Raw genomic sequence first — 26,190 nt, forward strand, 5'->3', positions numbered from 1 at the left:
AAGAGAACTGAGACAGAAAAAGTCTACCTGAACCTGCCCACAACTGCATTGCCTCATTCTGATCAAACAGCGCTAGCCTGGAGGACAAAGTCTGGCCTTTTGCGCAGAACCACAGCTTGGAGCTTGTTTGTGAACCTCTCCGGCGCAGATTGCTGAGCTGATACTCCTCAGAACCTGTGGTGCTGGTGAATGGGCAGAGTTGTTACAAAAATGACCGGAGTCAGGGTCAGACAAACATTTAGCTTTGGTGATCCGTGCTGCTAAAGTAAAACCTACACCAGTTTCATTTGTGTAGCCACTTCAGTGAGTGTGGGGCATTCACAGGTTACCAGTGACTGTGCTTGTGTTGCCTACAAGTCTAAAAAAATTACCTTGATTTTGATTTAAATACCAATAACTGTGTGCTTTACAGAAGTGAGCAGGGAGATTATCTCCATATTACAGCTGGAAAACTGAGACGGGACAGGTAGGCAGACCACTCACCAAGGCAAAACAACCCCCGGCTCCTGAATCCTGCTCCTGTGTTGTGCCTGCACCCACCCTTTCCACCTTTAAATCGCTGCCAGCCCTCTCCCACCCTGTATGCCATTTCCTTGCAGCACAACCAGAGCCCAGGGGCAAGTTTTATTTTGTTTTTATCCTTTCCTGCAATCAGCTTTGATGGTGCAGGAGGCAGCCCCCGGCTCTAGGCAGGGCCACAAGCTCGGAAGGCTTTGCCTGGCTGGCGTGCCGTCCCCTCGCGGCGCTGCTGCGTGCTCACGAAAGCCACCTGGTTAAACTTTACAGCTGTCATTCATTCATGTCAAAGTCCTGTCGTGTTCAGCTGGGTTTGGGCTTCAAGGAATGAAACGTGAGAAGCTGCTGTTAAGCTGAGGGATTCACGAAGCAGTACTGTGCTTAGTCTCTGCCAAGACACTCCCATGATTTGCTAAAAATCCCCTGCCATGTCCCCCCACGGTGTACGCAGCAGCACACGAAACCGAAACCAGGAAAGCTGAAGGACTGGTTTTACTTCAAACCGAAGGTGATCCGTGTTTTTGTAAAAAGGACTGGTTTTACTTCAAACTGAAGGCAATCTGTGTTCTTCTAAAATGGCAGCGGTGCGTTCTCGGCACCTCTGAGTGTGTGTTTGCACCTGAAGGCATGCAGCACTCGGTGCGCTAATGGCAGCCCGCCTAAACGCTATCTTTTCCTTAATGTGCTCAGCAGGGAGGAGTGAGCTGAGTCACGGCACAGCCTCGCAGGCAGAGCCTGGCCTACCCCACCTGCGTGGCACTGCCAGCCTCGGCGCCCCCCCGGCATCGCAGCCCTTGGCCAAGCACCTCCCGGGACCGCGGCGAGGACCAGGGCTCCTCCAGCACTGCTGAGGGCTCTTGGGGCACGCCAGTCAGTCGTGGTGAGGCCTCCGAGGAGAGAGGAACGCAGAACTTCCTCGATGGGGCGTGTTGCAACAAAGCCTTATCGCAGACGTGACTTCTTCTTTCTGCCCTGACGCAGCAGCGCAGGAGCTTTGAAGCCTTCTCCCTGCTTTCTGAAGGTGAAGTCGTAACCACAATTTGCAGGGGTTTTTGGTGGTGTTTTTTTTTTGAACAGAAGCACTCCCTCCTCATACCTTGCCTCTGCCTCAGGTTGTTTTTACTCAACATTAGCACTAAGAATTCAGGCACATGACGTGACTACATGCTTCACTATACCTATTCATAACAAACCTCCAAATAGGACTGAGTCAATCCGGAGACAGCTTCCAACTCGCACCGAGGCAGCCTCAGTTCTGTGGGCGCCTCAAAGGTAAGGCAAACACACACGCACGCTTCTGTGGTTTCAAGAGCTACAGCAGGAAGGTGTTTAATGTCACTAAATTGAGAAAGGATTTTAAAAACAGAGCAACAGACATTTTTCCTGGAACTCTGCGAGCTGACCCCGCAGCACAAACGGCAGTTTCAGACGACCGCACCGGTCACACCAACAGCTACGGAGCAAACAGAACTTTTTTTTTAACCCTACTCCAGACATAGAAGTCATGAGGTGCTTGGTCATTAACATTTGCGTAACAACTCAATTAGTTCAATACGGAAGCAGACGGGCGCAGAATAATCCCATTCTCTCCCGAGAGCAGCTGGCTCGGACCCTTCTGCGCTCAGCGGCTGCAACCAACGCCAGGGACCGCGGGGCCAACGCTACAGGGAACGAAGGCAGCGCCTCCACGCCCAGCGCGGTCCTATGAGTGTTTGGGCAAAGCCAATTACAGACAAAGAGAGGAAGTACGAGGCGTAATTCAAGGCTGGTAACAAAACCCAAAATCCACGTTCCTGAAATCACTGACTTGGAAAGAAAGGCAAAGCAGCAAACAAGTGTTTGGGTACAGAAACCCGAACACCTGACTGGGACCGAGAAGCACAGCAGGCACAGAACCGCCGTCACCTTTGTCACCTCTGAGTTGTGCAGCTCTGTTGTTACGTTTCTAGATGAAAAATGAGGCGGTTTTAGCAGACTGAGCAAAGCAACCAGTTTCTCTTCTTAGCTCTGCCTCTTCACTTCAGGTTAACTTTAGCCAAATAATTTAAAAAATAATAACAATCTCATTGCAAATATGTTGCTCGCAGTTAGCATGCTGTTTGGAGCTACATGTAGTTCTCTCTATATAAAACAATTATAATACAAAAGAAAAGTTTTAGATCAGTGATTCATGCTGTTGAGATATACATTACTTTAAGAGGTCATGCAGACATTTTATCATGAAACACCCAATGGAACAAAGCCCAATCTTTTTATAAATATTCTTTGTAAGTAGTCTAAAATCAAGGTTCAGATTTTAAATAAAAAGAACCAGACATACAAGCCTAACTCTGTTTCCAGTTGGCTACTCATACTGCACAGGATCTGAGTCCTGGTTTTTCACTTCAGCTTTTTGCTGTCAAACATCAAAAAGGTTTTCATTCAGATTAAGCGATAGAACTACAGTCAGTTTAAGCATTCACAGTTTTGAGACATGGTTAGTACCACCTGGTCAAAAAGTCCCTCAGGAAGGGGGAAAAAAAAGCTAACCTAGGCTTCACAGTGAGGTAGACAGGTCAGAGTGACTGAGCAATGAGGGTTTTTTGTTTTGTTTGTTTGTTTTTTTTTTCATTTTTAACCTCTTAATCTAATAAAATGCTTTAGGCAACAATTAAGACATGTTAGTATTTCTGGTAGTGAGAAATTTCGTTTTGAAAAAACACAATTTGAAAATATACAATTTTAAAATAGAAATATTCCTCCTCTGTTACCAAAACATTCAGAAACATCATAGAAAACTATGCATCTTTCCTCTAATGCAAGCCTGCTAGATAACAAGCCGCGTTAAAGCAGCCGGCTACCAGGCTGCTGTTCACAGTGTAAAATATGCAGTTCTTTACCTTAGTTTGGCTCTTCAGCTGAGGAACACAGACCAAGAAAGCTGCACCTTAAGCATTTTAACCTGTCTACACACAGAGTCTGTGGTCTTAATGCATCAGCATGGTACACGGGCTGTCTGTAACACTCCCTGTGCCCTTTCCTTTCCTCAGGCTTCTGAGCACTGGGTTTCATCTGGCAGCCTTTGAGCCAGACCCTGTTACTGGCTCACTTGAACTTACTTCTAAGAAGAAAGACATGGAGAGAAGAAATCCAATTTACTTCTTCAAGAGAAGACCAAGGCCCCCAGTCACGGTATTGAACAATTCCAATCCCCAGAAGGCAGAGGCTAGTGGCCAAAGAACAGCTCGGAGACCGGCCGGCGTTTCACAACGACCTGTTCTTGCTCCTCCTCCTCTACCACCTCAGAGAGGGAACAATACGAAGGGAAGCTCCCTCTGGTCTTTGGCTTCCTCCTCGGGCCTGTCGTGGCAGCCAGGAGCTTGTTCAGGGATGAAGGCTTCCTTAAGCCTTTGGTGAGGTCATAGAAAGCCATGTCATCGGATATGACCCCCAGGAAAGTGCTGGTGGAGCTCAAGATGGAAGCAGCAATCTTGGTGCTTTTCTTCATGGGCAGGGAGGTTCCTCCAGCGGTTTCGAGGCTGGGGTCCCCCAGCAAGCGCCTGATGGCAATGGAGGCCCCTTCCCTCAAGCACTGGTGCGGCTTCTTCCCGCTGTAGTCCCTCAGGTCGGTCTTGGCGTGGTAGCTGCGGACCAGCATGCTGATGACCGTCTCCTGGCCGTGCATGGCAGCGAGGTGGAGCGCCGTGTAGCCGCCGTGCGACCTGGCGTCCACGTCGACGTGAGCCCCCTCCTTCTGCGCCACGTCGATGATGTTCCTCAGCATGTCGCAGTTGCCATTCTTGGCGGCCCAGTGCAGGGCGGTGAAGCCCGAGATGAAGTCCCGCCGGGCCGCCAGGCTGGCGTCGCCCAGCAGCAGCCCGTGGAGCTGCTGGGACCACTGCCCCTCGGCCGCCATCACCAGCCAGCGGTGCTCGGCCTCCTCCAGCGGCACCGCCGCCGGCTCCTCGCTGGCCCGCGGGGTCTTGGGGACCCGCCGCAGGTTGGGCGAGCGGCACCCGGCCTCGTCCTCCTCCGGCAAGGGCGACAAGGTGGCTCCGGGCTCCTTGGGCTGCGCTGGGGCAGCGGCTGGCGACGGCACGCAGCGCACGGGCAGCATGCAGGGCTTGGGGACCGGCTCCCGACGGGTCCCGGGCCCACCGGCGGGCAGGGGCACCCCGCCGCCGCCGCTCCTCTGGAAGAAGCCACGGAGCTCGGACACGGCACGGGGCGACGGCTGCTCCTCGGGGGGCGACTGCAGCTCCTCGGGGGGCGACTGCAGCTCCTCGGGGGGCGACGGCAGCTCCTCGGGGGGCGACGGCAGCTCCTCGGGGGGCGACGGCAGCTCCTCGGCGGGCGACGGCAGCTCCTCGGCGGGCGACGGCAGCTCCTCGGCGGGCGACGGCAGCTCCTCGGCGGGCGACGGCAGCTCCTCGGCGGGCGACGGCAGCTCCTCGGCGGGCGACGGCAGCTCCTCGGCGGGCGACGGCAGCTCCTCGGCGGGCGACGGCAGCTCCTCGGCGGGCGACGGCAGCTCCTCGGCGGGCGACGGCTGCTCCTCGGCGGGCGACGGCGAGAGCCGCCCCTGAGGCGGGGGCCCGCCGCCGTCCATCGGGACGCCCCCGGGCGGCGGGGCGGGCCGCAGGTGCCGCCGCAGGACGACGAACTTGCCGCCGTCGCGCTCCTTCACCACGGCCACGGCGTTGACCGAGCGCTTGAAGAGCTCCCGCCGCTCCGCCCGCTCCGCCGCGTCCCCGGCGGCCTCCAGCAGCGGGCGGAAGGCTCCCACCAGCTCGGCGTTGCGCACCCGGCCGCCGCGCTCCCGCAGGAAGCCCAGCACGGCGGCGGGGCCGAGGGCGAGCTCCGCCATCCCGCCGCCGCCGCCACAGGTGGACGAGCCGCTGCTGACAGAGCTCCGCCGACGGCCCCCGAGGCGGAGGGAGGCCGCCCTGGGCTGGGAGGAGGCCGCCCGGGGTCCGTCGGCTTCAGGCACCTGCGGCCGCTCCCGCTGAGGTGACCGGGCCGCCCCGCCCGCCTTCCTCCTCCTCCTCCTCCTCCTCCTCCTCCTCCGGCGGGGAGCGGCGCGGCCCCGCTGTCTCCTCCCCGCGGGGCGGCGCTGGGCCGCGGGCACCGCCCGGCTCCGAGGCCCCGGCGCCAGGTGAGGGGCCCGGCCCCGAGGGGGCTGCTCGGCCCCCGCCGCCCTCCTCCTGCGCCTCCCGGCGGGCCTGAGCCGCGGCTGCCGGGCTCCGGGGGGGGGACTTCGGTTTTCTGTGGCCCCGGGGCAGGCAGGAGGCAGCCCTGGAGCCTTCCCCGCGGGCCGTGCCTGGGGAGAGCCGTGTGGGTGAGGGCCCCCCTCAGCCTGCTCCGTAGGCAGTGCACACGCTTTGTTGATTTATTCCTCTTCCAGCTTTCTAAAATGATCGGTTTTGTTTCGATATCAGCAAGCTGGTGCGGCTTTAGGCAGCAGCCACGCTGCGGGGTCAGCTCCGCGGTCCCCAAAACCCTCCCTTGTTCTGCGGGCTCAGCCGCGAGTCCTTTGGGTCAGCATCTCTGACCTGAAAACAAGTCAACGTTTTGAAATATGCTCACTTATATATGATGCTATTTATCGTATCCTCTGTGTTTATCTGTATTGTATCTGCAGCGTACACACGTGTCCACGTGTATCTGTAAGTGCTGCAAGCTTCACAGCATGCCCGCACCTATTCATGTGCATCCGAGAGAGGAGACACCTTCTCTTTTCATAGAGAGAAGCTGTCTAACTGTGCTGCCATATCAATTGCTTCTGCTTAAGCACTTCTTTTAACATAATTATTGTTCTCAATTCTACAGTAAAAAACCTCAGACAAATGTCTTTTCCCCAGGGGAAGGAGTAGGACTGAAGACCTGCTGGAGAGATGAGACGTTCAGCCTGCAAACTTGTTTTCTCCTCAGCTGAGTGTTGCAATTGAGATCACTAAATTGATTCCTGAATGACTGAACGGTTTGTCTAGGAAAACAGCAAGAGCGACTGAACACGGAATGAGCAGAGTCAGTGTGGCATGAAGACGGATAAAAGTAACTGCACAAGGATGGATGAGCAAAACAGAAAATAGATTTTTGTTTTCACCATCTTGGAGCTTGAATAAAATGGAGTATCAGCCTGTGCTAAAGTCTCCATTTTAAAGGCAACTCAAGGTGCAGCGATCTCCGTGCAGCGTACCTCTCTGCTTTCCCGTTGAGGCTGACCTCCTTTCTGCCTCTTCGCACCCATTACTGGTGGTGGGAGAGCCTCTTCCTGCAGATTGCTCAGTCTTTGCTTGGCAGCCTTTCTCCTTCTCGCTCCATCTTTGTGCAGATCTCTGAAAAGCTATTTTATCTCTTGCTAACAAGCTGGCGCCGAGCCAGTTCCTCAAAATCATTCCGCTGCTCTAATGTTCTTTCACATAATAGCGTGTAATCTTCATGCTGATTGTAGCAATTCAGTATTTCCATGTGAATCGCACACCTTTTATTACTGCCTTTAGATGTGGAATATACAGTAACCTCGCCCTCTGCCGAGGGAGCTGCTAGTGTGTAGTGTTTTGGTGTGTTAGCAATGCTTTCTAGCTTACGGCATCCCACAGTTCTGCCTTGCCTACTGTAGAGAGCTAATAATGAGCAAGCATCCAAAAATTAATTGCTATGCTTTGGTTTCAATGTTGATTTCTTTTCCTTACTAGAATCTGTTGCAGGCATAGAAAATCTCAGCAGTCCATGATTTCTGCGTTGCAAACTTTCAGCTGTACCCTAAGATTATAGTTCATGTCTGCAAGTGAGCAAGAGGAGGCAGGAAAATAATTCAGAAGAATAGGCTTTTGTGTAAAGCATTTTCTTATGTTACAAATGTTTCAGGAGGAGTTGCTCCTGTTGCTTGGGTTGGCTCAAGCACGGCAGGCTCCGTCCTAGGGCTGACCGCTACGCAGAGGACTGCACGGCTCCGGCAGTGTTTCTGTGGGTGCCTGCAGGGAGGTGCTGGGTACTGTGCTTGCGTGGACAGTCCTGAGAAAGGCGTCAGCTCCCTGCACCCATGTATCCTTTGGGACCCACGAGGGTGCTTCCAGCTCCCCCCCGTTTTATCCCCACCCCAAAAGGTTTCCTGCAGAGGGCCCTCCGTGCCCCAGGAAGCCTCTTGCTGTGGCCGAGGTCCCACCGCCTCTCTGGGGCGCAGAGGAGGGCTGTTACTGAGGCTGTTCCCCCCTGCAGGTCCTGGCATTCCACGTGGCCCCGAAGCGAGAAGGCACGTCCCCAGGAGGTTACTGAAGAGGAAAAGGGACGTCTACAAGTGTGCCTCGTGCCATGCCAAGCGCGAACTGGTTCCTCTCGTTTAAGCGCCTTGTTGTGAGGAGCTCTCTCTCCAGGTAATTTTCCAGTGACTCACCCAACCACCTGCCCCATGCACGCTCTGCTCGTTGTTTGTGGGCAGCCTGTGCCGTATGGCTGTGCTCCTTTTCACAGTCTTTCAGTCGGTGGGTGTGAGGTCTCTTCCCCAACTTCCCTCTCTCCATCCTGTTTGCCAGTGTTGTCCCTTATCTGCTGATGTCTTTTGGCTGCCCACCTTTCAGGCTGAGTGCCAAGTCCAGGGGACCAGATCCCAGTGAGCTTCTCTTGGTTTACTCAGGGCTGGTCATGCTCTGAGCAGACTGTGCAGCAGAAATTAAGCGTTTTGAATGAATTGTATTAATTTACATAATAAATGAGTTTAGAGCATCATGGCCGTTATGCTTATCAGTCATCTGGAATCTCCAGCCTTAAAAAAACATGAGAAGTTTTGCCTTCTTTTCTGTGTCACCAAAAACTTATAAAGCAAATATTTTGTGTGGGGCTATTTACGGAATGCTGTGGGCTGGTTCTTAGGAGATTTCAAGCCAACTGTTACATGTCTTGATATTTCTAATTTACTGGCTGGGACAAAAACAACGTACAGAAACCCACGATTAAATAAATTTACTGCTACTTTTTTTAAACACAAATATTGCAGCTTGCTCATTCTGTGTCATAAGCCTTAGGGAGCTGGCCTCTATTTTGCACTGAGAAGTGTTGCCTTTCCCAGGAATAAATTTCACAAACTTTCAAGCTATTGACATGACAATGTAGTAAATTGCATAGAGAGCCTAGGCTGTTTTGGCACCCTGTCAGGGGAGGAAGGTAAAGGTTACATGGCTGCAATTATTCACACCATGCAAACCCAGGAAATAAAGTGGGAGATCAAGCAAAGTATCCAGTATTCCATCCCTGGAGGTGTTTAAGGCCAGGTTGGATGGGGCTTTGAGCAACCTGGTCTGGTGGGAGGTGTTCCTGCCCACGGCAGGGGGCTGGAATTAGATGGGCTTTTAGGTCTCTTCCAACCCAAACCTTTCTATGACTCAGAGCAAAGTTGTTTCTATGACACTTCAAAACTGAACGAGGTGGTATCCCAGGCCCTACTCCTTCCCCCGTGGTATTCTCAGGGCCAGAAGGAAAGCAAGGTGCCACGGTGGAAACAAAAGAGGAAGAAAAAGGGAATATATTAGGATAGTCTCGGCTGGATGGCGTGCTGCTGCTTTGCAGAAAGGTGGGGCTTAGGTGGTATTGACTGTGGGTGGGATTTGTCCCCCAAGGCAAACTTATTTTCCTCTGAGATGAAATCAGGGCTCCCAGAACAAATAGAATGACAAAGCTCACGATTTTTCAGTTTCTTTGTTGATATTTTCATGTGAAACAAAGAGCATGCATTGTGAAGGGAAATAGCTCTTCCTTTGTTCCTTGGCAAAATGCAGCAACCTTCAATACACAAACAATTGAGCAAAAGTCTGCAAAGGGGTGGGAAGGGGGAGCAGAGAGAGATGATTATTTGCAGAGAAAAGGTATTTTCTGACGAACAAGCAAAATTCAGCTGTAACTCTTAAGACCTCAGTAACCACTTCAAAGGCTGTTTCTCAACAGCAGCTGTTCAGATGCAGCTTTCTGTGCATCTCAGAGTCTGTGTTTATGAAATACTGCTCGTTCCACGCAGACGTTGAAAGGACCCATCCCAAACATCCCCTGTTTTTCAGGTGGTGCCTGTGAACTTGATGGGATTCTGACAGGGTAATGCAAACCTGGCATGAGGTGCAGTGTGGTAATACTGCCCTTCTGCATTAGGAAGCAGGGAAATTTGGGGCCATTTCCAGCCATTTCCGGGGAAATGGACCTACAGCTCCTGTTGACTTTACTTCGGCTGAGAAAGATAGTACTGTTATAGAAAATCTTTGTAAGTCCCATACATTGTCAGTACAACCAATGAACGTTTAATGAAGTTCTTGGTGGTTGTGCTGCTAAAAGAGTAACTGTGAAACCATTTCATTTCTAAAATTACCCAGGAGGATGTAATTCAAGAGACAAATAGTTACCAAAAAGCTACTTCCTCTGGCCTGTGTTGAGAAATGTGAAAGAGTTTGTTTATCTGCACCACCTGGATCTGAAGATCAAGGAATTTCCTCAGCCCTGAAGGACACAGCCATCTTCAGAAGGCCTTGGACTTGCTACAGTATTCGTGTGACAGGAGGATGATCAGTCACTCAGCGAGGCTGCATGTGAAGTAAAAAGGTTTGCGATAGCACTTATTTAACTCCACTTTCGTTGTCTGTACCCAGGTCACAACGTGAAGCAGCACCTACTGATCTCCCCACCGCCAGAACTGTGCTGCCATACCAGCGGTCGTGCAGGGAGGGGCATTTTCCTTCCCTCTCCCCGGGACAGAGGTGGGATGGACACATTCACGCCTCTCCCATCTGTTGTATGCTCTGCCTGGGTTCTTCACTCTGCCTGTAGGCAATTCACGGTTCAACCTAAATTCACCGTGCATTTAACAGGCACAAATATTCCACTGAGTTTAGAATCCTTGCAGGAGCATCTAGCTCCACTGCAATATGCGTTTAATTCCTGAGTCATTAGGAACAATTTGCATAACAATGGATGTCCTAGCAGTTAAAGGAGCCACCAAAAACAATTCTCTCGAGACCGTTTTTTATGCACCTGGAGCTTTTGCAATTATTTTTTGGAATAACAAGGTGTTTAAAAATAACTCCAAGCTTTTACACCGTGCTTGCCTGTGACAGAGATCTGCTCCCTGCTGGTGGCTTGCTAACAGGCAAGGCAGGGAGGACTGCCACTGCAGGTATCAGCAACACAGCTGAATCTGAGAGCCAAGCAGCAGCAGTGTTGTCCCTTGATCTGTTGCAAGGTCTTGGAATTTCCTTTTTGCCTTGAATTCTGGCATCTGGTGTTCAGCAGTGCCCTCTTTAGAGAAGTACAGCATTTTTGCAACCTGTCTTTAACTAGAACAAGGGTATGGATTAGTAGAATTGATTTGGATGTAGGCATTCTACTCAGGAAGGACAAAAACCCAACATTTCTTAACTGCACTAGATTTATCATATTTCAGAAAGCAGATCACTTGGATAACACATCCTCAGAAATGCTTTGAAATTGCTTCAAGGGAGAATACAGCCTCTTCCTAATCTCCTATGCCTCTAAGCACTTGCGTTTGGTGACCCTTGCCCTCTCCCTTCAGTTATGTGCATCTAATTTTCATATCCTGTTTTATTCTTCCCGCATAAGCACAGCCCCCTCCTGGGCTGAACAGCGCTTCCCAGAGCTCCTGCAGCATGATTTAGGTGGATGCTAAGGAGCCTTGGGAAGGTGTAGAGAAATAACATGATCTTGCACACCTGCTGTAATGCCACAACTCAGTGCCTGCTGTGCCAGCAGTGCGGTCTCATTTATTTATATTGTGGTGGGAGCAAGAGACCTTTGGAAAGATTGTAAATAGCTGGTAAGGGAGAAGATGGAAGTTATTATGGAGTGCGGGTCATAGAGTATTATAATGAAGCATAAGTTCTGTTTAATTTGTTTGCTGAGGTTTGGTTGTCTTTGAATACTTCTGTCCTGCTTTAGGGCACTCCAAGGACTGTGTTTTTGCGGGTGATGAATGTAAAGGAGCTGGGATATTGGTTGTCTTTCCTTTGCCTTCTCTTGCCAAAAACGTTGAAATCTGGCAAACCTTTGGAAAATAAATGGGAAAAGGGCCTTAAGCAAGGTTGCTCACTGTTCCCTAATAACTGGGCTGGTGCTTGAAGCTTTAACTATATCACAATCAAGTAACGGCTGTATTTGTGGCCTTTGTGCAGGATGCTGGAACTCCTGCTGCAGGTGATCTGGGAGCACCTGAATAGACGAGGAGGAATCCTGCGGCCAGAGCTGTGCAGGTGAGCTCTCCCTTGTCGGGTCCCTGGGAGGCAGTTACATCCCTTCACTGCTGCTTCCTTCAGTGCTGCAGAGCCTCCTGTTCCCCCCAGGGCTACGCTCTGGCAAGGGCACCGGGGCTAAGCTGGTGGAAGGAGTGGGGAAAGCCTAGGGCAAAACCAGGAGAGCAGACGGGTGAAGGCCTGGCGTAGTGACCAGCTGGGTGACAGCAAACATGTGGCGCTGATCAGCTGTTCCGTGGTAGGTACACTGCAGCAGAGGGCACCAGAAAGCAAGAAAAACGCTGCTCTGTGCTAACGGCCTGTGAAATACTAATGGCTCCGTGGCTTACCAAGGTGAAGGTTCAGGGACTGGCTTTGTGCTTCCTGCCGGAAGGAACGATGAAGGAAGTCTGTCAGTCCTCTTGTTTGACTTCACCTTCCTGTAACCAGCAGGCAGCGTAACCGCAACGAGCTCCCAGCCTCCCGGCCCAAAGCTGCACCAGGACTGCGGCTCTGCCATTGCTCCAGGGGGTGACCCCTTCCCTCGGGGCTGTGGCGTGGTGGCATCTTGTGGCCTTCTGGAAGGCTTGGGCGTGCCTTGAGCCTGGGCAGCGCACACCTGTGTGTGTTACATCTGTGTGTGTCACACCCGTGTGTGTCACCTGCATCCCGCAGGGAGCCTCCAGCCCCTTCCCTCGGCTGCTCCCTGGTGCCGGGGGCCGCTGCCTCGGCCCCTTCCCCTCAGGGAAGCGCTGCAGGCCGGCCCCGAGCCCTCAGCCGCGCTCCCGCCCCGGTCCCGGCCCCGGTGGAGGCTCGGGGCCCCGCCGGGCCTGCCCCAACCCCAGGGCAGAGCCCCCACGCCCGGCCGGGCCCGGCCCCGCGGTGCCCGCTGGAGGCCGCGGCCGTGAGGGGGCCGTGAGGGGGCCGTGGCGGCGGCTCCCCCCCGGCTCCCCCCGGCCCCGTCCCGCCCCGTCCCGCCCCGGCCGGCGGCGGGGCGTGCCCGGCGGTGGCCATATTGGAGCCATTCCGCCGCAGCCACCCGCGGCGGGCACAGCCGCCACAGCCCCGGCCATGGCCGCCACCGAGCTGGAGCGCTTCTCGGTGAGCCGGGCCGTGAGGGGCCGGGGGCCGCCACACGGCGCTGGGGGGCGGGGGGGGGGGGAACGGGAGGAGGCCGGGGGCTGCTCGCCGGGGCCGGGCAGCTGGGAGCGGGGCCGCCGTGGGGATCCCGGCCGCCCTCCGCCGGGGTCTGGGCTCCCCGGTGCTGCGGCTCCTTGGGGCGGGCCGGCAGCTCCCGGCTCTCGGTGTCCCCGCCGTGCTGCGGCACCGCTGGCTCCGGGTCCCGGGCACGGGCAGGTCGCCGCCGCCGCCTCGCTGTCGGTGAGCTGCTCCTTGCCGAGCTTCTCCAAGCCCCGCTTCGTTTCGCTGAGTCCTGGCCCTAAAGTTTCCGGCTCGGGGATGGATCCGCGGGGCTGTGAGCGACTGAGAAGTCGCGGAGCGGGAAGTCGGTTGCGGGCGCGGGTCGGGGAGAGCCTCTGCTGCCAGCCCCCGGGCAGGGGGATGGAGGCGAGCCCCCGGCAGAGCACGGAGGCACCGTAACCGTGCCCTCCGGTGCAGCCCTTTCTGCGCCTGTGTCGCATGTAACCGCTGCTGCTGCGAGCCCGCTGTGCCAGCTGGTGCCCGCTCGGCTTTTCTGAGGTGCTCCCGGAGCCCAAACGCTGCCGAGCCTGGGAGAAAATTGAATTTAATCGCGGATTCTTTGGTGTGGGTACGGCGCTGCTTGGTGTGCTTACGTCAATGCTCTGTCACTTTTTTTCTCTTTTAACTAAAAGTTCCCGAAGATGCTTGGCTCCCATCTGAGCACCAAAGTGAAATGGCTGCACTCCAGCGTGAATTCAGTGCCCGGCTCCATTAGGAGAAAATCTGCTTACTTTGTGCAGGGAGCTGGGGTGGGTTTATAGGGATCTGCAGGCTGAGCAGCTCCCTGCTGATCTCTGCCTTTGGACTCGTTTGCCCTTCTGCCCGGAACCCTGGACCTAGCAGAAGCAGGGAGAGCAGCATCTTGTTCCCATTTGATGCAGGGCAGAGGGCTGTCCCAGCTGCTCTCTTTCCTTCATCCTCTGTGCACATCTCGGCGCTGCTGCCGCTCCCCCAGCAGGCTCGTGGAAGCCTCGGGATGAAGGTGTCCCGAGCTGTTCGTTCTGTAGGGCTTACAGCTTTCTGGGTGTCACTTCATGGCGCTGTGCCTCTGTTTCCTGAGCGTAAAGCCTGAATGGGAATGGTTTGCTACTGCCAAGAACCGATGATAAATTCATTTATTTTTACCAGCTGTTTGTATCTGCAGTGGGAAATAATGTTGAAAAAGCCTCCGAAGGAGGATTTTGGTGTACGATAATTCAGGCTATTCAGATTGGTGAAGCTATTTTAAGTGTCCAGCTGACACTGACATCCTGGAATGTAGTGACCCTTAGGTTTGGATAATGTGTTTTGAAAACTCCCCAGATGCACGCTGCCCTTGTGCAGTCCTCCAGAATGCCTCTGTCTCCAGCACAATAAAGTTCCCTTGGAGTGCTGCTGTTGGAAATGACCAACAAAAGCAAATGAAAGGAAGCTCGCCTATAGAAAGCTGCCTCAGGCAGCAGAATCGCACCAGCGGTGCTCAGGACAGCCTTTGTTTTCGTGAATGTCCTGCTTGTGAGAGAGGTCAGCTCCGGCCCCTGGAGGCTGAAGTTTTCTGCTGGTTTGCCCCAAGAATGTGACTCACCGTTGCCGTGGTCGGGGCTCGGTCTGCAGGCATCGGTTCTACGTACCTGATTGTCTTCCTTGCAGTCTTCTCCTCACGCTCCGACTCACTAACAGCCCACTTTAAACAGAAAGTAACGACTTCATGTGATCTGGGCTGTGTGTATGGGAGTTTGGGTCAGTTATGAAACGCTTTATTTATCGTCAAGCTCAGACCTTCTCCGTTGCCTCTTCTGGACAGAACTGAGCTAGCACACGTGGCTGCTGGAGTGGACGCTGGCAGGATTAGCAAGGAAGTCGGTACATGGAGCGGGTAACAGCCCAGCCACTCTGGGCGAGTGGAAGCCAAAAAGCACGTGAGGTACATCAGGGAACGGCAGGAGCACTGAAGAAGTGAGGGAAAAGCAACCGAAGGTGCATAGGAGAATAAATGGGACGAGATGTGAGACCCAGACTGTGAGATGGTTTTGCTGTTGCGAAGCTTTCGCAACCCCCCAAATCTGTTGGTTTCTGTTTTCAAGTAGAGCCCGTCGCTGCCCTGAACCGGTCCCGTAATGGCCTGAATGAAATGTCGGGCTGGGAGGCGCAGCCGCGTGCTCTCAGACGCAGGGACGTGAGGAGGAGCGGGTGGCCTCAGCCTCCACGTTGGGCTGAGATAAGTTTAACGTGACGCCGTGCGTTTTGAAGATGTCACGGCCGATCGGTGTGCGTGCCGTGACTTTGTGCACGGATGAGGGCTTTGTGACTGTCCATGCCCGGTGAAGAGGGCCCGGGATGCGCGCACGCAGCCGGGGGCGAGCTGTGGTCACAGGGCGGGTGCGTTCCTGCCGCCCCGAGGTTCCTTCACGTTGCTGTCAGTCGCTTGGCTTTTATTGGCCGCTTTACCGAGAAGTGTTAATTCATAGCAGGTCTTGTCAGAAAAACCACTGCTTTGCACAGAGGGGAGATGAATAACGTCTTCCTCACCGGAAAGACAACGAGATTTGTTTCTTGCAGCAAGCTGTCGAGCAGCTCGGGGACTGTGTGGCAGCTACAGGTGAGCATTACCTGCTGGAGAAGCCGATTTACACCCCTGCCTCGTGTCCTGCTCTGGCTTTGTGGAGGGAGGGGAAGCTCTGAGCTGCCCAAATTGTGGTAAACTTTGTGCATTGCTGCCGCTGCTGTTTCCTGTAAGCTCCTGTTTTCTCTTACTGGCTGCAAGGCTTAAACCCCTCCAGTGCGCGAGGGGTCAGCGGTACGTGAAGGATGGGTGTGAGGAGCGGGCTGAGGACAGCTCTGTGTGCTGTGGCCGTGGCAGGGTGGTTGCCAGAAGCCTTGTGGCTGCTGGCCCTACACATAGGCGTACATCTTCTTTTAATCAAGCTCTTGAGGGAAATGCTTCTGTGACTCAGTTCCAGTGGAAATTGGGGTTTGCTTGGATTTCAGCATTCCCCCCTCCTTGCTTTTTGCCCAGCCACTGGCACCATTTGGAAGTTCCAGAGTTAAATTTCCTGTGTATGTTTGTTTGTTTTTTTTTCCCCCAGTTATTTCACCTTTAGCTCTATGAAGGGTTTTCCCTGGGAAAAATCCAGGTGCTCCCCCATGCAGCGCTGAACAGAAGCGACAGATTTTTCCCCGAGCTGCTGACGTGCGCCAGGAAGCGAGCCCAGCGGGAGCAGCCCTCTCCCTCCGTGCCCTGGCCGGCTCTTCTGCCTGCAGCGGGAGCTTTTTTGGGAAGGAGGGATGGGGAAACGGGCTTCCATTGGAGCAGGCGAATTGGTGGTTGCCTCTCCAATCCCTGCAGTCCCTCCCCGGGAGGCTCGCCTCTGCTTCTGCAGGAAGCCAGCCCTGACTGCTGCGACCGCAGGCCCAATTAGCTCAACCACAGTCCGCTGCAGCTAAACGCGTATTTTGAGGCTATGTGCTGGGAACAAATGTTGCCCAGAAGAAGATTTTTATAGTTTTTCCCTCCCCGCTGTGGTGCTGTTGGTGAATCCGGAGCATCCCTTCCTCTTGCAGAGGAGATGCAACATGTTGTTCTGCGTGGGAGCTGCGGAGCTGCTCTGAACCGCTCGTAATCGCAGCGAGCGCCGAGGCAGTGGGTGGAAGGACGTGAGCTGGCAAATGCTGGGGCCGCGTGTGCCCTCTGCGTCGGCAAAACAAACGAAAGCCCGAAGAATAACTCTTTCAGGAGGCCGGCACGGCGTCAGGACTCGTCGTCAGTGCTGTGGTGGCAGCTGTCAGCCAGTCCCCAGCGCTGCTGGAAGGCCACAAGCTGCCTAAATATTATCTTCTGTAGGAGAATGCCAGCGCTGTCGCCAGCTGCGGGGAGGGACGCAGCCCCGTCTCCGAGTGCCCCTGCTGTCCCCGCTCCTCTCGAGGCACCAGAGGCAGCGCCCGGTGCCCTCGGTGTTTGTCCGTCCGCAGGAGCGGCTGCCGTGCCCCTCTCCTTCCCGTGCTGCTTTGGCTTGGAGGCTGGGAGGGGAAGAAATGGCGTGATGCTGATGTGGCTTCTCCCGGGTTGTGCAACGAAGCGGTGGAATTTGGGAGGCCACGGGGCTGAGGGAGAAGCGCAGGGCGCTTCCACCCCGCCCGTGCAGGGTGGGGGTGTGCTCAGGAGATTAGCTTCGGTTACCAGCACCTGTCCTCGGCACCTTCCAGGCTGTGGGTGGGAGAAGCTGCCCTGCTGGTTTCAGGTCAGTTGCGGTCCTCAGAAATAATCCCATCCTGTCCCGAACTTGTGATGAGCTGACGCCCAGTCTGCCTGTTCCTCGCTTCTGCCATGTACCTGCAGCTGCAGTGTGCTCCCAGGTTCGTACCTGAAGCTCGGCGCTCAAATATTCAGGGATCGTAAAAGTGCCGGAGGGGGACTCAAATATTCAGGGAACGTAAAAGTCCCAGAGCAGCCCAAGTGAGAAGAACGATCCCGAAGTCCAGGGCTGCTCCTCCTCGGTCGTGCTTTCCTTCCGGAGCCTTTCCCCTGGTGCAAGCGGCCTCGCCTCCGGCACGTGGTGTTTGGGTGCCAAAGTGGAGCCAGGCGGGGAGTCGGCACCCCCCGGAGCGGTGTGCCGGGGGGATTTCGGGGGGCTGGGGGCGGGTCGTGCCTGGGAGGGCTCCTCAGGTACCTCCCCGGGCATCGCCCTCGGCCTGCGGCTGGCCGGGGCCCGTGGGGTCAGGGGTTTGGAGGCACCGCTTTGTTTAGATGCGCGGATTCCTTCGCGAAGCCAAGAAGCGTCCGTCTCCCACACACGCGAAATTCCTGAGATGTCAAACAGCTCGAGAGAGGTTCCCGTGGAGCACCCTGCCGCAGGGTGAGCACCCTGCCGCAGGGCCAGCACCCAGCTCTTGCTCTCTCTGCCTCGCGCAGCCCCGAAACCGGAGCGCAGCGGGGAGCCGCGAGGCGAGAGCGCCCGTGCTGGATCCCTGCTGGGGCTTTGGGGCTGCCGCCGTCCTCCCTGGCTGCTGCCTGAGGCACTGCCCCCAGCCTGTGCCACCTCCGCGCTACGAGCGTGAGGAAACAACGAGGGGAATGTCTCCGGAGTCCTTGGGAGGCAGGGAGCGTGCCCGTCGGTTCCTGCTGCAGCCGGGGCCGGGACACGTCCCGCGGCTTTCGGGCAGGCTGCGCCGTGCAGGGGCGCTCTCCTTCCCCTGCCTCTGCAGCGGAGGTGTCCCAGCTCCCGTGGGGGAACACAGGTTGTGCCGGGGTTTCGCAGAGACTGAATAGCCCCTTCGGCCTGTCTGAATCCATGTACAAGCCTATCCATGTGCGTTTTTCAGGTAAAGGTTTTCTTTTCTTTTTTCTTTTTCCATGGCCTCGAGTCTTCGGATGAAAGGTGTTCTGTGCTAGCGCACCGGGAAGCTTCCCGGAGGCCGCGTTAATCGGCTGCCCAGCAGGCGGCTCGTTGACGCGGTGGCTGTGGTTTAGCTCGGAGCTGCGTGCCCGTGGGATGTAAAACTTCTCTTCCTGCTGTCTTCCAGGCCGTGTCCCGACAGAGACTCGCACAGCGGCTGGGAGTGCTGCTTGGGAGCTGCAGCAGGGTGGTAGCATGAGGCAAACGGGGGGGGAAAAGGAGACAGTGGTGACCCCAGCTCGTGGGTTCCCATTAGAACGTCCCTATTCCCTTGTCTAAAAATATAAAAAATAGCTGTTTTGCTTTTTTTTTCTGTAATCGGGCAATAAGTTCTGGAGATGTATGTGGGAATTAGGCATGTTTATTTTCAGTGGTAACTAAAACAAATCATCACGGTGGCTGATATCCAGCACGGCTTGTTCAGCAGCTGGGCAATTACACGGTGGGGATCCGGACCCTTTTCTCCTTGTTAACACCCCCCTAAAATGGCCCCAAACCTTTTCCATGGCACTTTGTAGGGGCAGGTGCTCATTTTCCCTCTTGGCTTTGTCCCACCTGTGTTCGCGTTTCCCCGGGTGGAACCAGGAAAGGCGTCTGCTCCTCTTCCTCGCGGTCACAAGGAAATGACCACGAGCTGGGAGCGCCTCTGGTGAGCATGGGGAAGCCTCCAGGTGGATAAGGGGGTGGGATTAGCCTCTGTCAGGCCTGGCTGATGGTGAAGTTCCATGAAATCAGAAGCCTGAGCACACTGGGAACAGATAACTTCAAAAAGAAAGGAGCTGGGGCAGCGTGATGTGTTCTGTTTGTCCGCATTTGGGGTCCTTTGTAAACAGGCCGGAGGCAAAGCTGGGTTTGTGTCCTGGGCTCGGCTTGGCTTTGAATGGCTCGGGGGGGCTGGAATTCTCAGGCTGCCGAAAAGCTGAACTTTCTCATCCTTTGAGGTCATTCTGGAGGAAATGTCTCTCATTTTTCGTCCCATAGTCTCGGCTTTAACCAGCTTTCCTCATTCTCAGAGGCTGTGTTCATGTTTGCAAACCACTGCGTGCATAATGCCCGCAAAGCCTGTGTGGCTCCTTTGTGAGCTCTCACCCAGGGCTTCTGCGACAGGGCAAAATGCAGGTTGAATCCTTCCTTCCTTAAGAAAGCCCTCCCAATAAATGAATTACTTCACAGATGTTTTGGGGAAACGGTTAAAAAACAGGCTATGGGAAGGAAACGTGTGGAATTTTGCTTTTGGTAGAAAAAACTCGAGAGAGGAATTTCAGCCAGCAGCAGTCAGTTTGTTTGCAGAGAATTGCCGCTGATGTTGCCTTCACAGGTTGTGGCTGTGTCGTCTCGGGTGGTGGTGTGGAAGGCAAAGCGAGGAGCTGTACGCTGCCTTCAGACCGAGCTCTGGAATCAGAGCTGGGGTGTTAGGGCTGTGCCAAGTCGCGTGGCTCTGTAGGCGGGGGGGGTACTTCTGCTTCGCTTTTGGAAGGAAGGCGAGGCCGAAGGCAGCGCCTGCAGCTGGGCTGGCTGCTCTCAGGTGCCGAAGGGAGCACCGTTACCTGGCTGGCTGCTGCCATCGGGGCGAGGTGTGCCGTGGACATCGAGGCTGCCGTCTGGCACCAGGAGCTTGGGTACAGGAGAGGAGTCGAGGAGCTTGCCCGAGGAGTGCTTTCCTTAGAGAAGGAATTCTGCTTTCCGCTTTGGATTCCTCCCTGCCTTCACGTGGGTAGGTGACCACGGCGTGCTCAGCACGCTGCGTGTCTCCGTGCACAGCGGTGCCTCTTCTGCCCCGAGGCCAGCCCAGGACGTACGGGGTTCTTTGAAACACCGACCCTGCTCCGGGGTGTGTGTGGTGGTGGTGTTTGCTTGTTTTGTGTTCCCCAGGATGCCGAGTACTGCTGCTCACGCTGCCCTCCCTGCTCTCAGGGCTCGTGCGTCTCTCCCGAGAGAGAGAAGGGGACCAAAAGCTTGCAAGAAACGCATCGCGTCGGGCAGGATAACCTTGAGTTAGCCCTGAGGGGAGAGCCTTGGCTTCTGAGCCCCCTGTCTCTGTGCCGTCGAGTGGCTGCCGCTTGATGGGGCACGTCGTGGTGGTGGCTCCGTATCTGGGTTCTCCAGTGAGGTTTTTTGCCCGCCTGGAGTGCAGCTGGGAGGAACGCGAATAAAGGCTCGAGTGTCTGGGAAAATTCTTGGCATTCCTAGCGGAGCGGCTTGAAGGGGGGCTGGCGATTGTTTTCCTCAGCGTGAGGTTTCCACTGGGGGACTGCGCCGCGGGCTGGGAGCTCCGAGACTGCCTGCAGCCGTGTGCCCGCGCAGGGGTGGGTGTGCTGCGGTGTGCGGGGCCTTGGGAAGGAGCAGGGCGGGAAGGTCCCTGGGGTTTCCCTTCCACCGATGGAGCGTCAGGCATCACGGTGTCACGGCTTACGATTCTTTGTGGCCGCCACAGCGAGGAAAACACTATTGCCCTCCCTGCGCGGACCCAGCGAAGGCAGAGCTGCCCACACCATCCGAAGAGCGTCCCGTCTGGCCGGCAGGATGGACTGGAGTGGAAGGTAGCAGAGCAACTCAGCCCCAGCAGGCTGCGGTTGTAAGACAAGTGGTAAATCAGCATAATAAATCAGCGTAAGCTCCCCATCTGAAGTTCTCTCCAGGTTTTTCTTCCTCCCATTTCCCTGGCTCCTTACAAAGTGCTCCACAAAGGGGATCTGGAATCTTAAGCACGTGCTTAAGGTCAGCTGAGAGCTGTCAGGCTCGAGTCAGGCGCTTGCTCTCGGCAAATCTGCCTGAGATTGGTGGCCGTGGTGTGCAGCGAGTTAGCCGAGGAGGTGCCGAGGTCTCTGCTGATGAGCCCGGCTGCAGGCGTGCTCCCTTTCATCTCCAGCACCACGGGCACCCCCAGGCCACGCTTGCTGCACGTGCAAGGAAGATGGTGTTTAAACGTGTGATCTATTTTGAACGCCGCTAGCCCCGTAGAGGTGCTTTTCAAGCGTCAGGTGCGGTGTTACTGCCCCTCAGTGCTGAGCTTGGCCGAAGAAACAATTCCTTGGTGAAAACCCGGGTCCGTGCGGCTGGGCCTGCGCTTGCTGCTGTCTGTTTGCTGGTGGCAGGCGCCTTCTGTTGAGGGAGCGTTCGGGGCTGGGCTGGGATCATGCGGAAGGGGTGGCTCGCCAGGTTTCTCCGCACTGCTCCCGAAACCGGGCCGAGCCCCAGGGAGCGCCTGCTGGGACGGAGGCGCTGGGCTTGGCTTCTGACGCTGTTTGCGCAGAGGCCTCGAGGCAAGTGCTGGGTGACTCAGTTCACTTGTGGCACGTGGGTAAAACCCCAGCGCCCCGTGAGGAATCTTGCGCTGAGGTGTGCCTGGGGAGGCCCCTCGGGCATCGCGCGGCTAGCCCTGCTGCGGGGTCCTGCTGGGGACCCTGCACGCACGGGGCCGGAGGCAGAGCTGTCCCGGCTGGGCTCTGGGGGCAGCTCCACTCCCGGCGGGGCCAGGCTGTGCCAGCAGCTGCTCGGCTGCCCGCGTCGGTGAGGCCAGCCTGCTCCGCCCGGGTGTAACGAACAGCCAGAGCGCGGTCAGGCCTTTCTGTGCTCGGCCGTAACCGAGACTCCCCGCATCAGGGCTCAGTAACGGCCCGGCTCCAGGACTCGGGAGACAAGGGAGCAGCATCCTACGAACCCCGCTGGAATTTGGGTTAATCCTCCTGTTTCGTGCACTGCTGTGCCGGTGGGTCGTGGGCTGGGAAGCGAGGAGGGGAGCGTTGCTCCGAGCCCCCCAGAAGCCCCCAGCTGTGCTGGGCACCGGCTGCTGCGTCCTGCGGCAGGAGCCCTGCCCGGCACCCTGCGGCCGCGGAGCCGGGGGCTTGGAGCTTCCCTGCTCTTCCTCCTGCTGAGCCGAGGGGGGCTGCGAGCTGTCTGCTAGCGCCGCTTTATCTTCGTGTTTTGATTCGATCATAAATCAGAGGGGACAGGACCTGTGGCGGCGCCGGGGGGAGCATTTGGGAGCTCCCGGCTGCCTTTGGGCTGAAGCCCATCGCCCAGCATCAGCCCTTCTTATTCAGCAAAAAGGAAGAGGCCTGAGCTGCTTTGCCCTGGGAGATGTCAGCCGTCTATCTGTCTCGCTCGTGCTTTGTTGGGCTCCAGACATGGGCAGAGGCACCGCAGGCACAGGAAGGTGCCGGGTTACTTTGTTCCTCGGGGTGAGAGCCAGGAGTTGCGCTCAGTTGGTGTTTTAGCTGACAAACAGTGGAGGTTTTCCTTTTCACTCCTGGTTTTCTGGAGCTGTTCACAAGCTGCTCGTACAGAGCCTGCTGTGGCAGGGGCTAGGATTTACAACTCCTTCCTGCCAAATTCTTACTTTAAAAAAAATAAATAGTTCTATCACCGTTTGTGACTGTGGTGTTCGCTTACACATGTGCCTTCACCTGCTCCCGTCAGGTCAGAGCTCTGGGGGCTGCCTCAGGCAGCAAACAGGAGCGTGTGGCCGCCGAAGAGCGCTTCTCCTTGAGGCTATTTGAGAGGTGATGCTTCCCAATTTCCTTACTTAAAAAAAAAAGATTTTGTTTTTTGAACAGCCGATGTCAGAATGGCCTTTCGTGCCCAAGTTCCGGTCTCCTCCTGGCATGAAAGCGAGGAGAGCGAGGGCGGCACCTCCACGAGCAGGCGGCTTCTCCAGGTGCCGAGCGAGCGGCTGGGCCCGGAGCCGGCGACATCCCCCGTGGATTGAGAATCCTAGAAGTGGGTCTCTGCTGGTTTCTCCGCTGCCTCCTCTCGCCTCCCTTGCGGCGACGGGGCAGAAGGGGTTGTGCTCCAGGGATGTGGCTGGGGGCCGGCTGCCCGCGGCTCCGGGTAAAGCCCTGGGAGCTCCCGTCACGGGATCCGCTGGTGACTGGAAGCAGCGTTCAGGGCTGCGGCGGCTGTTCGTGGTGGGAATCTGCGCTCAGAGCCATCCCGAGCCTTTAACTGCCACGCTGCAAAGCGACCACGCGGGCTTCAGGAGGCTCGGCTGCCCCTTGGTTGTCTGCAGCCCCAGGGTGGGCTCTGCCGCCCGGTCAGAAGTGGGAGAGCGACTCTCCTGGCTGCGGGACGAAGGATCTGGATCTCATCGGGTGCCGTGGGGCCTGGTGTGAGCGGGCAGGGCAGGGCTGTGCCTCTGCTCGGCTCCTGCTGGGCTGAGCCCTCGCGGCTGTGCCACGTAACCCTTGTGCCGCGCAACCCGCCTGCTTCTGCCCTGGCCTCCTGCCCCTGCTGCGGGCCAGGGAGGTGCGCACGCGGCTGGCCTGGCCCTCAGCGAACGGGGAGAGGAAGCCCCGCTGGAATCCCGGCTTGTTTCACAACGCGTCAAAACAAAATCTCACGCTGCTGCCTGACCGCTGCCCTCGTTATTGCAGCGTTCGTGTTCCGGATCGATTGCGTACGCCCAGCCTGGCTGCATCTGCTGGCAGGAATTCAGTTCTGAGCGTGACCTTGCGGGTTTATTAGCAGGTGAGCCGTGTCCGGCTGTCCTGCAGCGGGGCTGGGCGAGCAGGAGCTGCCCGAAGGGGCCGGCGGGCCCGTCCCGGTGCTGCAGGAGGGGGCAGCGGGCGCTGCCGGGGCGGCTGGGCTCCGCTCCGCACCAGGCGGGCGCACCGCGCAGCTCCGCACAGGAAAACTGCTCGTGTTCCCAAGGCTGCCGAGCTCGTGCGCTTCGTGGGTTGGGTGGGAAGAACAAACGGAGAGAACCTTTTCCGTTTTTCTTTTCCTCGGCCCTGTTACTTTGCAGTCGCTGCTGCCCTTTGCCCTAACGCAGCAGCACAGCGCCTCTGGAGCCCGAGCGACAGCCGGGCTGCGGGCAGAGCAAACGGGGTTTGGCTTTGGGACCGGCGGCACCTTGGGCTTGGTCCAGCTTGCTGTCGCTGCCTCCAGAAATAAAAGGAGGCCGTGCGCTTCAAGGTCACGGACAAAAACCCTTCCCCGAAGTCTGGCTCGCTGGTGTGGTGGCTCGGCGAGCCGGGGAGCCCGTTGGGGTGAGTGCAGCCCTGTCCCGCAACGGCAGCAACCAAACCCTGAAAAGAAGAGGCAAAGACGGGCTGTGCAGACGCGTTTGGGCTCTCTCCGGCCGAAGCGTGACCGAGTTTTCGGTGCGGCCGTGCCTTGCAGGAGCCTGCTTTAGGAGCTGGAGCGGCGCTGCCTGTTGCCTGGAAACCTTCCTGCGAGCCGCAGGCGCTCGTCGCCAGCAGAGCCGTCGGCAGGCAGCGTGGGCCTCCTTTCCAAAACGGCGTCGCAGGCTCCTGCTCTGTGCTGGGCTCTGCTTCTGTTTGTTGGCTGGAAGAAGCAGCAGCGGAGCGTGGCAGTCGAACCGGGTGGTTCGCCCCGGAGCGGGCCGCTCGCCGTGGTGGCGCTCGGGGCAGAGCGGGGAGCGGGAGCCGAGGGAATGAGCTGGGTGCCCCGAGGAGCCTGCTGAGCTGCCTGTGCCTTGAGCTGGTCCCCTTAGGAAGGGGAAAAAAAAAATAAAAAGAAGTCGCCAGTCCCTTTCCCAGCAGACACTTGCCCGTGTTGCCCTTCCTGCGGCTGGGCCCAGTCCCCGCGGAGCTGTCAGCCCGTAGCGTCGCGTGCTGGGAGCTGAACGGCACAACTTGGAGGTTCCTGGGCCTGCGGAGCCCTTCTCAATTCACTTAGCGTTTGCCTGAAGGCTTGGCCGCCTCGAAACCTCAAGTGAGACGTTCTCTCCCGCAGGAAGCCTTTAAACGATTGCCGTTTCCGCGCAGTTGGCGAGCGCATCGATCCTGCCGGGATGGTGCGGCACCGCTCGCGGGAGGCCGCCCGCGGCCCGGCGGTGGCTGTCCAGGGAGTCCCGAGGGAGAGAGCTGGGCTAAAACCGTCTGAAAGCCGCTAACAAACGAAGCGGGAAGCCAGAAGGTTTGTGTGTCAGGCGCGGGAGCTGCTTTGGCTGTTCACAAGTGGTTCTTGTGATCTAAACAGCTTATTTTACGAAACCGAGAGATAAAGGAGGCTTTGACTGGAGATGTGGTTAAAAGGTTCCTGGTTTGTTTGGGAATCTCGTCGCAGACCCGGGGAGATGCACATCGCTTATTAGGTCACTTCTGCTTTCCTCTTGAATTAATTTAAAGTCTGCCAGCCAGCCGGGGCTCTCCTCGGGACGAGCTCTGCAGCCTCACGCTCTGGGGCTGGGACATCGAGGCTGGGTTTGGCGGACAGATGGAAGAACTTGAGCCGAGCAAAGGACAGACGTGTCTTCCGTCCCCATCCTTCCCTGTCTGCGGGTGGTTAAGGTCCTTCTGCGGGGTGGTTGTGGCTGGGGCATCCCCCGAAACCGTCCCGGCGAAGCCCCGGGAACGAATTTGGTTCCTGGTGAAACAAACGTGAGCTGAGAGCAGCCTGAGCCGCGGCGGTGCCTGCCCTCCTGCCCGCAGCGGTGGCCCGCATGGCTGCGTTCACCTTCTGTTTGACGGCTTTCTGTTGTTTGCTTGGGGTTTTTTGGTTGGTGGTGGTTGTTTGGGGCTTTTTGGGCAGTACGTTGGAGTGACGTTGACTGCAGAACCCGTGTAGCTCTTCGGTACTTCTGTGCGCGTGGTGGGCCACCTCTGCCTGGTTTCGCTGGGCATTGACCGTGTTTGCTTCGAAGCCAGGCTTTCTGTGCAGGTGATCGGCTTCGTCCCCCTCTGGGGGAGGGAGGAGACAGAAGGAGAGGCAAAGTGCGTGTGGGGGAGGCAGGAACAGGAACAGCAGAGAAGCAGTGGAAAACTCTGCGGTCACAGATGGCAAAGCGAGAGGGTTCCTCGTCCTGCCCGCCCGCCCAGCGCTCCTGGGAGCGTGAGCAAACAAAGCCACGCTGCTCATGGCAGCAGCGAAGGGAAAAGGATCGGGGAGTCAGGGGAAATGCAGAGCCGGGCTCGCTGAATTCCGTGCTGCAGAGCTTA

At 56.7% G+C, this 26,190-nt stretch overlaps 2 protein-coding genes and 1 long non-coding RNA gene across 6 annotated transcripts in view; 2 read left to right on the forward strand and 1 right to left on the reverse strand.

The window, feature by feature from the left end:
* Positions 1-1,824: 1,824 nt before the first annotated feature.
* Positions 1,825-5,626, reverse strand: SOWAHA (sosondowah ankyrin repeat domain family member A). The gene has a single exon (XM_083799179.1). The coding sequence runs from the start codon at positions 5,360-5,362 to the stop codon at positions 3,722-3,724; it is 1,641 nt and encodes a 546-aa protein (XP_083655305.1). The 5' UTR covers positions 5,363-5,626; the 3' UTR covers positions 1,825-3,721.
* Positions 5,627-6,362: 736 nt separating this feature from the next.
* SEPTIN8 (septin 8) overlaps positions 6,363-26,190 on the forward strand; it is a 41,078-nt gene continuing 21,250 nt past the window's right edge. For 3 of the 4 annotated variants that reach the window (XM_083799185.1, XM_083799186.1, XM_083799187.1), the window contains exon 1: positions 12,667-12,818. In XM_083799185.1, coding sequence (XP_083655311.1) covers positions 12,789-12,818 — 30 coding nt within the window. In that variant the 5' untranslated portion in view covers positions 12,667-12,788. Of the gene's footprint in view, positions 6,670-7,716; positions 7,872-9,851; positions 10,078-11,660; positions 11,739-12,666; positions 12,819-26,190 lie in introns of those variants that run through there. The other variant, XM_083799188.1, reaches the window with a different exon arrangement.
* Positions 17,258-25,639, forward strand: LOC310881685. The gene is made up of 2 exons (XR_014572505.1): positions 17,258-20,595; positions 20,724-25,639. It is a non-coding gene; the product is annotated as an uncharacterized lncRNA (long non-coding RNA).

Source organism: Anser anser (assembly GCF_964211835.1).
Source record: "Anser anser genome assembly, chromosome: 14".
Lineage (NCBI taxonomy): Eukaryota > Metazoa > Chordata > Aves > Anseriformes > Anatidae > Anser > Anser anser.

Coding starts and splice junctions, on each gene's coding strand:
- SOWAHA (XM_083799179.1), bottom strand. CDS start 5,362: ATGGCGGAGCTCGCCCTCGGCCCCGCCGCCGTGCTGGGCTTCCTGCGG.